General features: G+C 50.5%; 1 protein-coding gene across 1 annotated transcript in view; it reads left to right on the top strand.

Annotated features, from left to right (window-relative positions):
• Positions 1-367: 367 nt before the first annotated feature.
• The window catches only part of stip1 (stress-induced phosphoprotein 1), a 36664-nt gene continuing 23982 nt past the window's right edge, over positions 368-13049 (top strand). Inside the window, exons 1-5 of the mRNA XM_078206686.1 lie at positions 368-664; positions 2908-3049; positions 4433-4574; positions 6230-6398; positions 8824-8950. Of these exons, the coding sequence (XP_078062812.1) occupies positions 368-664; positions 2908-3049; positions 4433-4574; positions 6230-6398; positions 8824-8950 (877 nt within the window). The remainder of the gene's footprint in view (positions 665-2907; positions 3050-4432; positions 4575-6229; positions 6399-8823; positions 8951-13049) is intronic.

Below are 13049 nucleotides of genomic sequence, written 5' to 3'. Positions count from 1 at the left end.
TGTAGGGTTTCTATGATTTCTAGCCCCTGGCGTGGGGTAAGCACAGTAAGAAGTCTCACAACACCAGGTTAAAGGACTTGAACCCGGTGTTGTGAGACTTCTTTCTCGGCTGCAGTTCATGGATATAACACAGCATGGGGTCCCAGAGCCAGGTTTTTAGTAAGCTGTTTGCATTCTCCAAATAGTTTGCCGTTGCTAAAGAACTGGTAATATAAAAAAAACCATTCAAACAGCTCTGTGCGCTCTCTGATCCAGAGTTTGTTTGCTTTATTAGTCACAGGTAAGGCTTGCATTAACACTGCGATGAAGTTGCTGTGGAAATTCCCCTGTCGATGTTGAAGGAATCGATCGGCATGGTTGAATCGTAATGTGTCAATTTGTGCAGTTGCGGAGGGTGAGACAAGGATCCTCTGGCGTGCTAACCTTTTCCCCCCTCTCTCTCTTTCCCGCTCAGGTGAATGAACTGAAATCAAAGGGCAACCAGGCCCTGAGTGCCGGGAAGATCGATGACGCCATCATGTGTTACAGCGAAGCCATTAAGCTGGACCCCAAGAACCACGTGCTTTACAGCAACCGGTCTGCGGCCTACGCCAAGAAAGGGGAGTATCAGAAAGCCTTGGAGGACGGCTGCAAAACAGTTGAAATTAAACCGGACTGGGGCAAGGTAGGTGACCTCCCACCCAGGAAAAAGCAGTCAAACTCCGCACAACGTCGTAGCCTCAAGTCGCTGCACCTCGGGAGTAATCTGTTTGTACATGGGGGTGGCACGGCCAGGGTTGGCACTGCTGCCTCACAGCGCCGGGGACCCGGGTTCGATTCCTGGCTCGTGCGGAGTCTGCACCTTCTCCCCCGTGTCTGTCTGGGTGCTCCGGTTTTCCTCCCACAGTCCGAAAGACGTGCTGGTTAGGTGCTCAATTCTCCCTCGGTGTAACCCGAACAGGAGTGTGGCGACTAGGGAAATTCCGCAGTAACTTCAGTGCAGTGTTAATGTAAGCCTACTTGTGACTTTTAAATTAACTTTAGCTTACGTCGCACTTTTCAGAGGTGACACAGTGCTGTAGAAATTCAAATTGATGGGTTTTTAAGGCCTCCAGTTGGTTAAGGGAGGGTTGCCAGCTCGACAATTTATTGTGTCACAAGGAGGCTTACATTAACACTGCAATGAAGTTACTGTGAAAATCCCCGGGTCGCCACACTCCGGAGCCTTTTCGGGTTACACTGAGGGAGAATTTAGCACGGCCAATGCGCCCTAACCAGCACGTCTTTCGGACTGTGGGAGGAAACCGGAGCACCCGGAGGAAACCCACGCAGTCACGGGGAGAACGTGCAGACTCCACACAGACAGTGACCCAAGCCGGGAATCAAACCCGGGTCCCAGGCGCTGTGAGGCAGCAGTGCTAACCCACTGTGACACCGTGCTGCTTAGGCAGAGTTTAACTTCTCACTTGGACAACTTTAGACCTCAGCCAATGTAGTTCTGACCGAGAGCTGCACTGCTCGATTAACCTAGAGATTGTGATCTCTGATTTAAACCCACAACGTGAATGGAAGGCCTGCAGACTGAGCAAAGCTAACACTCCTGAGTCTGCTGCATTCAAGTTTCAGTTTAGCTGACTGGAAATACACAGGATGTATGTTACAGAAACAGGCCAGCCAGTCCATGTCAGCATTTGTGCTGCATTCCAGCCTCCTCCAGTCATTCCTCATCTAAAGTTATCAGTCGTCCCCGCGGGGGAGCAAGCCCCACATTCTCCCCCCACTCCCCCGTGGGAGCGAGTCCCACATTCTCCCCCCACTTTCCCGTGGGAGCGAGCCCCGCATTCTCCTCCATTCCCCCGTGGGAGCAAGTCCCACATTCTCCCCCACTCCCCCGTGGGAGCGAGTCCCACATTCTCCCCCACTCCTCCGTGGGAGCGAGTCCCGCATTCTCCTCCACTCCCCATGGGGGCAAGTCTCGCATTCTGCCCCATGGGAGTGAGCCCCGCATTCTCCCCCACTCCCCCGTGGGAGCGAGTCCCACATTCTCCCCCACTCCCCCGTGGGAGCGAGTCCCGCATTCTCCCCCACTCCCCCGTGGGAGCGAGTCCCGCATTCTCCTCCACTCCCCATGGGGACAAGTCTCGCATTCTCCCCCATGGGAGCGAGCCCCACATTCTCCCCCACTTTCCGGTGGGAGCGAGCCCCACATTCTCCCCCCACTTTCCCATGGGAGCGAGTCCCACATTCTCCCCCACTCCCCCGTGGGAGCGAGTCCCACGTTCTCCCCCACTCCCCCGTGGGAGCGAGTCCCACATTCTCCCCCACTCCCCCGTGGGAGCGAGTCCCACATTCTCCCCCACTCCCCCTTGGAACCAAGTCCCACATTCTCCCCCACTCCCAAGTGGGAGCGAGTCCCACATTCTCCCCCCACTCCCCCGTGGGAGCGAGTCCCACATTCTCCCCCACTCCCCCCGTGGGAGCGAGTCCCACATTCTCCCCCACTCCCCCTGTGGGAGCGAGTCCCACATTCTCCCCCCACTCCCCCTGTGCGAGCGAGTCCCACATTCTCCCCCACTCCCCCTGTGGGAGCAAGTCCCAGATTGTCCCTCCTGCTCCCCATGGGGGCGAGTGAGGAGAAAACATTTTGCCCGAATTCCTCCATTGTATGTGTCACTAGCTATCTACCGATGGCCTGTAGTTAAGATTGAGACTGCCTGAGCACAGACTCCAGTAAATATTGTCCTCTCGTTACTGAAGGACCATTGTCGGAGCTGTTAATGTTTCCGACCAGATATTGTGCTCCCAGGCCCCAGCTGCTTGTTCAGATGGCGTTTTTTAAGGAAGAAACTTGGGGAATTTTCCTGGTGTCACCAACCTGCATTCATCGAACAACACCCCCTGAGGCGACTTTAATTGTGCCACCTTTAGGGTTACTCGAGAAAGGCTGCAGCCTTGGAGTTCCTGAATCGCTTTGAAGAGGCCAAGAAGACCTATGAGGAGGGACTGAAGCATGAACCAGGGAACCAGCAGCTGAAGGATGGCATGCAAAACGTGGACGCCAGGCTAGCGGGTAAGCAGCTAACTGGGTAAAGTTGGTAGCTATCTTTTTGTTTCAGTTGATGGCTTGTCTTTATAGAGGGAGTACAGCGAAGGTTTACCAGGCTGATTTACCAGGGTGTTGGTGAAGCCACACCTGGAGTATTGTGTGCAGTTTTGGTGTCCTTATCTGAGGAAGGTTGTCCTTGCTATAGAGGGAGTACAGCGAAGGTTTACCAGGCTGATTTACCAGGGTGTTGGTGAGGCCACACCTGGAGTATTGTGTGCAGTTTTGGTGTCCTTATCTGAGGAAGGATGTCCTTGCTATAGAAGGAGCGCAGCGAAGGTTTACCAGGCTGATTCCTGGGATGGCAGGTCTATCATATGAGGAGAGACTAAGTGGGTTAGGATTATATTCACTGGAGTTTAGAAGAGTGAGGGGGGATCTCATAGAAACTTATAAAATTCTAACAGGGTTAGACAGGGTGTATTCAGAAAGAATGTTCCCGATGGTGGGGGGAATCCAGAACTAGGGGGTCATAGTTTGAGGATAAGGGGGTAAACCTTTTAGGACTGAGGTGAGGAGAAATTTCTTCACCCAGAGAGTGGTGGAATTCACTCCCGCAGAAAGTAGTTGAGGCCAAAACGTTGTGTGATTTCAAGAAGAAATTAGATATCGCTCTTGGGGCCAAAGGGATCGAGGGATATGAGGGGGGTGGGGGGAATCAGGATGTTGAATTCGATGATCAGCCATGATCAGAATGAATGGCGGAGCAGGCTCGAAGGGCCGAATGGCCTCCTCCTGCTTCTGGTTTCTATGTTTTGTCGGGTTGTTGAAGCAACCTAACTGTCAGAGAAATGGAGACTCAGTGCACAGACAGAGCAAGTACGTGTAGGTTTCCGAAGTGTCGGTCTTGGTTTGTTGACCTATCTGACGAGCAGTGGGGGGAAAGCGATGCTGAGTGTCTTGTCGCACCTCCCTTTCTTGTAAAGGAAATCCAAGTTGCCCTCCAGTGCCTTGGAACGGATCACCTGCCTGGCATTTCTTTCGGGAGTTTGAAGTGGGTGGGGCAAGGAGACAGATTGGAGGATAAGATTTTGATTTGATTTATTATCGTCACATGTATTGGGATACAGTGAAAAGTGTTGTTTCTTGCGCGCTATACAGACCAAGCATACCATTCATAGAGAAGGAAAGGAGAGGGTGCGGAACGTAGTGTTACAGTCATAGCTAGAGTGTAGAGAAAGATCAACTTGATGCGAGGTAGGTCCATTCAAAAGTCTGACAGCAGTTCAAAAGCCTCCCTGTGTTGTGTTGCTGACTCCACGTTTACTGAATGAGATTTTCAGGTCACTGGAACGCCGTGTCGTTCCTGTTGCCGGGCACTTGCTCTCATCCACTTTGCTTCCTTTGCAGAGAAGAAGTTCATGAACCCCTTCGCTTCCCCAAACCTGTACCAGAAACTGGAGAGTGACCCCAGGACCAAGGCGCTGCTGAGTGACCCAAGCTATAAAGAAATGATTGAACAGCTGAAAAACAAGCCCGCTGACTTAGCCACGTGCGTACAGCCCCTCCCTCCTTCAGCTTCCCTTTGGATTAATTTCTTTAGTTCCGATACAAGATTGGTCTTGAAGTCCCCTGGAATGCTGACTGCCACCCCATGTGACTCACTCTCCTTACTGCTATTCCAGTCATACCGAGTCCAACTCCAGGTTTAAATCCGTAGCTTTGGAATATCAATCTAAACTCCAAAGATCTGCAGGTTAGGAGGATTGGCCATGCTAAATTGACCCTTAATGTCAGGGGGACTAACTAGGGTAAATAACTAGGGTTATGGGTGGCACAGTGGGTTGGCACAGCTGCCTCACAGCTCCAGGGACCGGGGTTCGATTCCCGGCTTGGGTCACTGCCTGTGGGGAGTCTGCACGTTCTACTCCGTGTGGGTTTCCTCCGGGTGCTCTGGTTTCCTCCCACAGTCATGATGTGGAGATGCCGGCGTTGGACTGGGATAAACACAGTAAGAAGCTTAACAACACCAGGTTAAAGTCCAACAGGTTTATTTGGTAGCTACCAAATAAACCTGTTGGACTTTAACCTGGTGTTGTTAAAGATCTTACTGTGTTCCTCCCACAGTCCAGAGATGTGCGGGTTAGGTGGATTGGCCATGCTAAACTGCCCCTTGGTGTCCAGAGATGTGCGGGTTAGGTGGATTGGCCATGCTAAATTGTCCCTTGGTGTCCAGAGATGTGCGGGTTAGGTGGATTGGCCATGCTAAATTGCTCCTTAGTATCCAAAGATGTGCGGGTTAGGTGCATTGGCCATGCTAAATTGCCCCTTAATGTCCAAAGATGTGCAGGTTAGGTAGATTGGCCATGCTAAATTGTCCCTTGGTGTTCAAAGATGTGCCGGTTACGTGGATTGGCCATGCTAAATTGTCCCTTGGTGTTCAAAGATGTGCTGGTTAGGTGGATTGGCCATGCTAAATTGCCCCTTAGTGTCCAAAGATATACAGAGGTTGGGAGGAATTAGTGGGGTAAAATACCTGAGGGTACAGGAATAAGGCCTGGTCAGTGCAGACATGATGGGCCGAATGGCCTCCTGCACTGTAGGGATTCTATGACCATCAAGGAAAGTAAGTCCCAATCCTTAGTAGTGTGCCAGGGAAAGGCAGAGTTAATTTGTCGGTGTCTCTTTCTAAGCTGAGTGTTAAACGATATTCCGAATCAGTCCCTTTTACATTTAGAAAAACCCAGCATAATGCAAAATTAAAGCCCAAAGATGTTTGACTGGCTGTGGTAAATTGACCCTTGTGTCCAGGCGATTAGCTTGGTAAATGCGTGGGATTACGGGAATAGGGCCCGGGTGGGGTGTGGTCAGTACAGCCCCGATGGGCCGAATGGCCTCCTTTCGTACTGTAGGGATTCTATGATTCTAAAAATGGAGACTCTGGCCTTTGTCTAGTCGTGAATCTGAACTGGGCTGTGCACTGAACCAATCCGCCAGATACATGGGCGCTGCTTGAGTGAGTACATTAGAGTGCGTTAATATGAAGTATTAACTGGAATAGCCTGGAGAATTTCAGAGTTTTTTTTTAAAAACACCACAAAATGTCCAAAATAGACCAGAGATCTCCGGCGATCTCTTCCAGCTGGGGACGAAGTGTATGTTGTTAGAGTTGGAATAAGCAGCTGGTAACCTCTACTACTTTCTCAGGAGACTCCAAGATCCAAGGGTTATGACAACTCTAAGTGTTTTGCTTGGAATCGATCTACAAGGCGCAGAGGACGAAGAGGAGGAAACTCCAGCTCCACCCCCGCCTCAGCCGAAGAAGCAGCCGAAAGCGGAGCCAATGGAGGAGGACCTCCCTGAGAATAAAAGAAAGGTACATTGCCAATAAAAAGGGCACCTTGGAAATCCGTACTGCCGATGCTATGTTAATTATATTGTTAGGCTCGATAGGCCAAACGCATTGTTTCATTAACTATTTTGAGCATATATTATTGAGCGTTATTTTATATTATTGAGCACAGTGGGTTAGCGCTGCTGCCTCACAGCGCCAGGGACCCGGGTTCGATTCCCCGGCTCGGGTCGCTGTCTGTGCGGAGTCTGCACGTTCTCCCCCCCGTGTCTGCGTGGGTTTCCTCCGGGTCGCTCCGGTTTCCCTCCCACAGTCCAAACGATAGGTGGATTAGCCGTTCTAATTTGCCTCTTAGTGGCCAAAGATGTGCGGGTTAGTTGGATTGGCCCCGTTAAATTGCCCCTTAGGTGTCTAAAAATGTGCGGGTTAGGTGGATTGGCCCCATCAAATTGACCCTTAGTGTCAGGGGGATTAGCAGGGTAAATATGAGGGATTATGGGGGTAGGGCCTGGGTGGGATTGTGGTCGGTGCAGACTCGATGGGCCGCATGGCCTCTTCCTGCACTGTAGGGATTCTATGATTATTGGAGGTCACCTGTTAATTGTGGCTCAGGTAATTGTGCACTAGTTTCTGAGTTGCAGAGTTTATGTTCCACCATAGGACCGGCACAAAATTTAAACAGTTTATTAGCGTCACAGGTAAGGCTTACATTAACACTGCAGTGAAGTTACTGTGAAAATTCCCTAGTTACCGCAGACCGGCGCCTGTTCCGGTACTTCTGAACTGCAAGGGTTTAGGTTCACGTTCCACCATAGGACTTGCACAAAATTTATGCAGTTTAATTATTAATGTCACAATTAGGCTTACATTAACGCTGCAATGAAGTTGCTGTGAAAATCCCCCAGCCGCCACACTCTGGCGCCTGTTCGGGTTACACTGAGGGAGAATTTGGCACCCTAACCAGCACATCTTTCGGACTGTGGGAGGAAACTGGAGCACCCGGAGGAAACCCACGCAGACCCGGGGGGAGAACGTGCAGACACCACACAGACAGTGACCCAAGCCAGGAATCGAACCCGGCGCTGTGAGGCAGCAGTGCCAACCCACTGTGCCACCTGCATGCTGACACTCCAGTATTGGGCTGAAAGTGCTGAGGTATTCAGCTGAGGCGTTGTCTACCTAGTTGGATGTTGGTCAAAGATTCTATTACACGAACTTATGCAGCTCTTCATTCCGATAATGGTTCATATCCTTGCCTGTTGCACAAGAGCCTGGGTTTCGATTCCACAAGCGGGAAAAGGTATTGTCTAAATAATTAGAGATCAGGGATGGCTGGGACACTGGATTGTGCGGGAGGGAAGCAGTGAGACTGAACAAGCCCGTAGAGACTCAAAAGATAAGTTTGGTGTCTTGGTTTGGGCTTCACAAACTGTTTTGGGTCCTATTAACAAGACAAGAGCAGGGATGTACTTCTGAGGCTGTATGAGGCCCTGGTCAGACCCCATTTGGATTATTGTGAGCAGTTTTGGGCCCCCGTATCGAAGGAAGGATGTACTGGCCTTGGAAAGGGTCCAGAGGAGGTTCACAAGAATGATCCCTGGAATGAAGGGGCGGCACGGTAGCACAGTGGTTAGCACTGCTGCTTCACAGCTCCAGGGACCTGGGTTCGATTCCCGGCTTGGGTCACTGTCTGTGTGGAGTTTGCACATTCTCCTCGTGTCTGCGTGGGTTTCCTCCGGGTGCTCCGGTTTCCTCCCACAGTCCAAAGATGTGCGAGTTAGGTTGATTGGCCATGCTAAAATTGCCCCTTAGTGTCCTGAGATGTGTAGGTTAGAGGGATTAGTGGGTAAATATGTAGGGATATGGGGGTAGGGCCTGGGTGGGATTGTGGTTGGTGCAGACTCGATGGGCCGAATGGCCTCCTTCTACACTGTAGGGTTTCTATGAAGAGCTTGTCGTATGAGGAACGGGTTGAGGACTCTGGGTCTGTACCCGTTGGAGTTTAGAAGGATGAGGGGGGATCTCATTGAAACTTATTACTGTGAGGCCTGGGTGGACGTGGAGAGGATGTTTCCACAAGTAGGAAAAACTAGAACCAGAGGGCACAACCTCAGGCTGAAGGGACGATCCTTTAAAACAGAGATGAGGAGGAATTTCTTCAGCCAGAGAGTGGTGAATCTGTGGAACTCTTTGCCGCAGAAGGCTGTGGAGGCCGGGTCATTGAGTGTCTTTAAGACAGAGATAGATAGGTTCTTGATTAATAAGGGGATCAGGGGTTATGGGGAAAAGGCAGGAGAATGGGGATGAGAAAAATATCAGCCATGATTGAATGACGGAGCAGACTTGATGGGCCGAGTGGCCTCATTTTGCTCCTCTGTCTTATCTCGATTCATTTCCCTCACTTATTCCTGTTGTTGCCCTAATGATGTCTGATTGTATGAATCTATAGGCATTGAAAGAAAAAGAGTTGGGTAACGAAGCCTACAAGAAGAAGGACTTTGAAACAGCATTAAAGCATTATGAACAGGCAGTAGAACTTGACCCTATGAGTATGACCTATTTAACTAACAAAGCAGGTGAGAATTGCGGAGAATTTTATTCTAAATTCTTTCTTGAATGCAGCTGGACCGTGGACAGTAGTGGGTGGGTTACAAGTTTGTCGTGCTGTTTTTATTTCCCTCCCCTTAATGCGCTCGTCTCATTCATTTTTGTTTTGTGACGTGGAGATGCTGTTGTTGGACTGGGGTGGGGCACAGTAAGAAGTCTCACAACACCAGGTTAAAGTCCAACAGGTTTATTTGGGATCACGAGCTTTCAGAGCGTTGCCCCTTCATCAGGTGAGTGGAGAGGTGGGTTTCACAAACACGGCATATACAGACAGAGGCGCAATTGCAAGATAATGGTTGGAATGCGAGTCTTTACAGGTAATCAAGTTCTTACAGGTGCAAAGAGTGTGCGTGGAGAGACGGATAGCCAAGTTCCGCACACATGAGGACGGCCTCAACCGGGATCTTGGGTTCATGTCACACGATATGTAACCCCCACCATTTGGTCTGGGCTTGCAAAATCCTACTCTCATGGAGCACACCAGGATGATAGGGAGTGGGGTAGCTTGATCTTGGTTTCAGATAAAGTTCGGCACAACATTGTGGGCCGAAGGGCCTGTTCTGTGCTGTACTGTTCTATGTTCTAACTGTCCTGGCTTGAGACAATTCTCACCTCTGAGGGCGGCACGGTAGCGCAGTGGTTAGCACTGCTGCTTCACAGCTCCAGGGTCCTGGGTTCGATTCCCGGCTCGGGTCACTGCCTGTGTGGAGTTTGCACATTCTCCTCGTGTCTGCGTGGGTTTCCTCCGGGTGCTCTGGTTTCCTCCCACAGTCCAAAGATGTGCGGGTTAGGTTGATTGCCCCTTAGAGTCCTGGGATGCGTAGGTTAGAGGGATTTGCGGGTAAAATATGTGGGGGTAGGGCCTGGGTGGGATTGTGGTTGGTGCAGACTCGATGGGCCGAATGGCCTCCTTCTGCACTGTAAGGTGTCTATGATTTCTATGATGATTTCTCTTTATCCTGTGATTATCCCTCTCTCCACTCGCACTGTCTGTACCTGTAAAGACTTGATTACCTGTAAAGACTCGCATTCCAACCATTATCTTGCAATTGTGCCTCTGTCTGTATATGCTGTGTTTGTGAAACCCAACTCTCCACTCACCTGATGAAGGAGCAGCGCTCCGAAAGCTCGTGATTCCAAATAAACCTGTTGGACTTTAACCTGGTGTGGTGAGACTTCTTACTAATTTTTTGTGAACATTTATTTCTCCATATTTTAAATACTCCCAAGCAGTTGTTGTATTGAAAGCTATTCAAGCTGAAAGTCAGGAGGTTCTGATGGTAATGCTGAAGGGTGCTTGGGTTACCACAGGTAATGCACTCTTGCCCCCTGGGTCATCAGAAGGTCCATTAGAAGTCATGACCCAACACAAATATTTCTTTTTTCCCGGTCTAAATGGCAAAACCAAAAGGAAGTGCGTTGAGGCCCCAGAGATCTCAGTTAGAATCTCTACAGTGCAAACAGAGGCCATTCAGCCCTATCGAGTCTGCACCAACTCTCCGACAGTGTCTTACCCAGGCCCTCTCCTAGCCCCATCCATCTAAGACCACACATTTACCATGGCTAATCCACCTAACCCACACATCTTTGGACACAAAGGGGCAATTTAGCATGGCCAATCCACCTAACCTGCACATCTTTGGACACAAAGGGGCAATTTAGCATGGCTAATCCACCTAACCCACACATCTTTGGACACTAAGGGGCAATTTAGCATGGCCAATCCACTTAACCCGCACATCTTTGGACACTAAGGGGCAATTTAGCATGGCCAATCCACCTAACCTGCACATCTTTGGATACTAAGGGGCAATTTAGCATGGCCAATCCACCTAACCTGCACATCTTTGGATACTAAGGGGCAATTTAGCATGGCCAATCCACCTAACCTGCACATCTTTGGACACAAAGGGGCAATTTAGCATGGCTAATCCACCTAACCCACACATCTTTGGACACTAAGGGGCAATTTAGCATGGCCAATCCACTTAACCCGCACATCTTTGGACACTAAGGGGCAATTTAGCATGGCCAATCCACCTAACCTGCACATCTTTGGATACTAAGGGGCAATTTAGCATGGCCAATCCACCTAACCTGCACATCTTTGGACACAAAGGGGCAATTTAGCATGGCCAATCCACCTAACCCACACATCTTTGGACACTAAGGGGCAATTTAGCATGGCCAATCCACCTAACCTGCACATCTTTGGATACTAAGGGGCAATTCAGCATGGCCAATCCACCTAACCTGCACATCTTTGGATACTAAGGGGCAATTTAGCATGGCCAATCCACCTAACCAGCAGCATGCTGGCACAGCGGTTAGCACTGCTGCCTCACAGCGCCCGGGACCTGGGTCCGATTCCCGGCCTTGGGTCACTGTCTGTGTGGAATCTGCACATTCTCCCCGTGCCTGTGTGGGTTCCCTCCGGGTGCTCCGGTTTCCTCCCACAGTCCGAAAGGCGTGCTGGTTAGGGGTGCATTGACCCGAACAGGCGCCGGAGTGTGGCGACTGGAGGGATTTCGCAGTAACTTCATTGCAGTGTTAATGTAAGCCTTACTTGTGATTGATAAATAAACTGGGAGAACGTGCAGACTGCACACAGACAGTGACCCAAGCCGGGAATCGAACCCGGGTCCCTGTCGCTGAGAGGCAGCAGTGCTAACCCACTGTGCCACCGTGCCACCCTCTTCTGTCTGCTCTCTTGGGAATTGTTTTGATTTTGGGAAGGAAGATGTCCGCCCAGCCATGAAGGGTTGCTTAAACGGCGAGGGAGTACTAAATTTGCGGTTTCACTCTGCCTTGGCATACTTCAACGTGCATTGCATTTGTGTGTCCTCCTTCCCACTCCCAGAAGCACCTCATCCGTTGGAAGTTTTTTAAAATGGAAGCCAGGCACTCACTGGAGGGCGGTGGGAATTGGCTTGACTCTCTCTTAGTCGTCCTAGTCTAGCTATCTCCCCTGTCAGGGTGGTCTTGAGACAGCGGTAGCAGCTCCCCCGAGAGCTGGATATCCGTCAATCTCGCTCGCTGGAGTTGCTGCCTGGTGAGGAAATGTCCAAACGCGGGGAGAAATTGAATCCCCTCCCTTTTTGTGAAAAAGCTTGTCTTCGAATCAGAGAGTGGTCACAGCACCAAAGGAGGCCATTGAAACTTAGGAGCTAGAAGCAGGAGTAGACCCTTCGAGCCTGCTCCGCCAATCATACGGATCGTGCCCTGATCATCGAATTCAATATCCGGATTACCAAAAGAGAGAAAATGCTGGAAAATCTCAGCAGGTCTGGCAGGAGAGAAAAGAGCTGACGTTTCGAGTCCAGGTGGCCCTTTGTCACACCTTCTGCGATTGCACGATTCCACTGTACGCAACACCTCTCATGGGCACCTTCCCATGCAGTCGGTGTAACACCTGTCCCTTTACCCCTTCCATGCTTCCCATCCAAGATCCCAAAACACTCATGCCAGGTGAAGCAGCGTTCCACTTGCGCCTCTTTCAATTTGGTCCATTGCATTTGCTGCTCCCAATGTGGTCTCCTCTGTATCGGAGAGACCAGGCGTAGACTGGGGATGATCGCTTTGCTGAGCACCTCCGGTCCGTGCTTAGTCAGGACCCTGACCTTCCGGTTGTTTGCCATTTTAACACACGATCCTGCTCCCCGTGTCCACATGCCTGTCCTTGGCCTGCTGCAATGTTCCAGTGAAGCTCAACGCAAACTGGAGGAACAGCATCTCATCTTCCGGCTGGACACTTTACAGCCTTCCGGTCTCAACATCGAATTCAACAACTCCAGATGATTCGCTCGACCCCACCTCCACCCCCTTTGCTTTCATTCTAATTTAATTTTTTACTGTTCTCTACCTTTTATTTCTTTATTGTCTGTCTTCATTTTTCTTCCCCCTCACTCTTTCCCCCTACTTCATCCCCCTTTCCTTACCTTTTCTCCCCCCCCCCCCCCGCTTCCCCTTTTCTACATTCTACCTCTGTCCCATTTTACCCCCCTCTCCCCCAATGTCTCCACCTGCCGTTTGGCCATTCACACCTTCTATTCTCTCTATAGAATTCTA

The sequence above is a fragment of the Mustelus asterias genome, unplaced genomic scaffold (genome assembly GCF_964213995.1).
Source record: "Mustelus asterias unplaced genomic scaffold, sMusAst1.hap1.1 HAP1_SCAFFOLD_1720, whole genome shotgun sequence".
NCBI lineage: Eukaryota > Metazoa > Chordata > Chondrichthyes > Carcharhiniformes > Triakidae > Mustelus > Mustelus asterias.
This window is presented reverse-complemented; position numbering and strand designations above follow the sequence as displayed.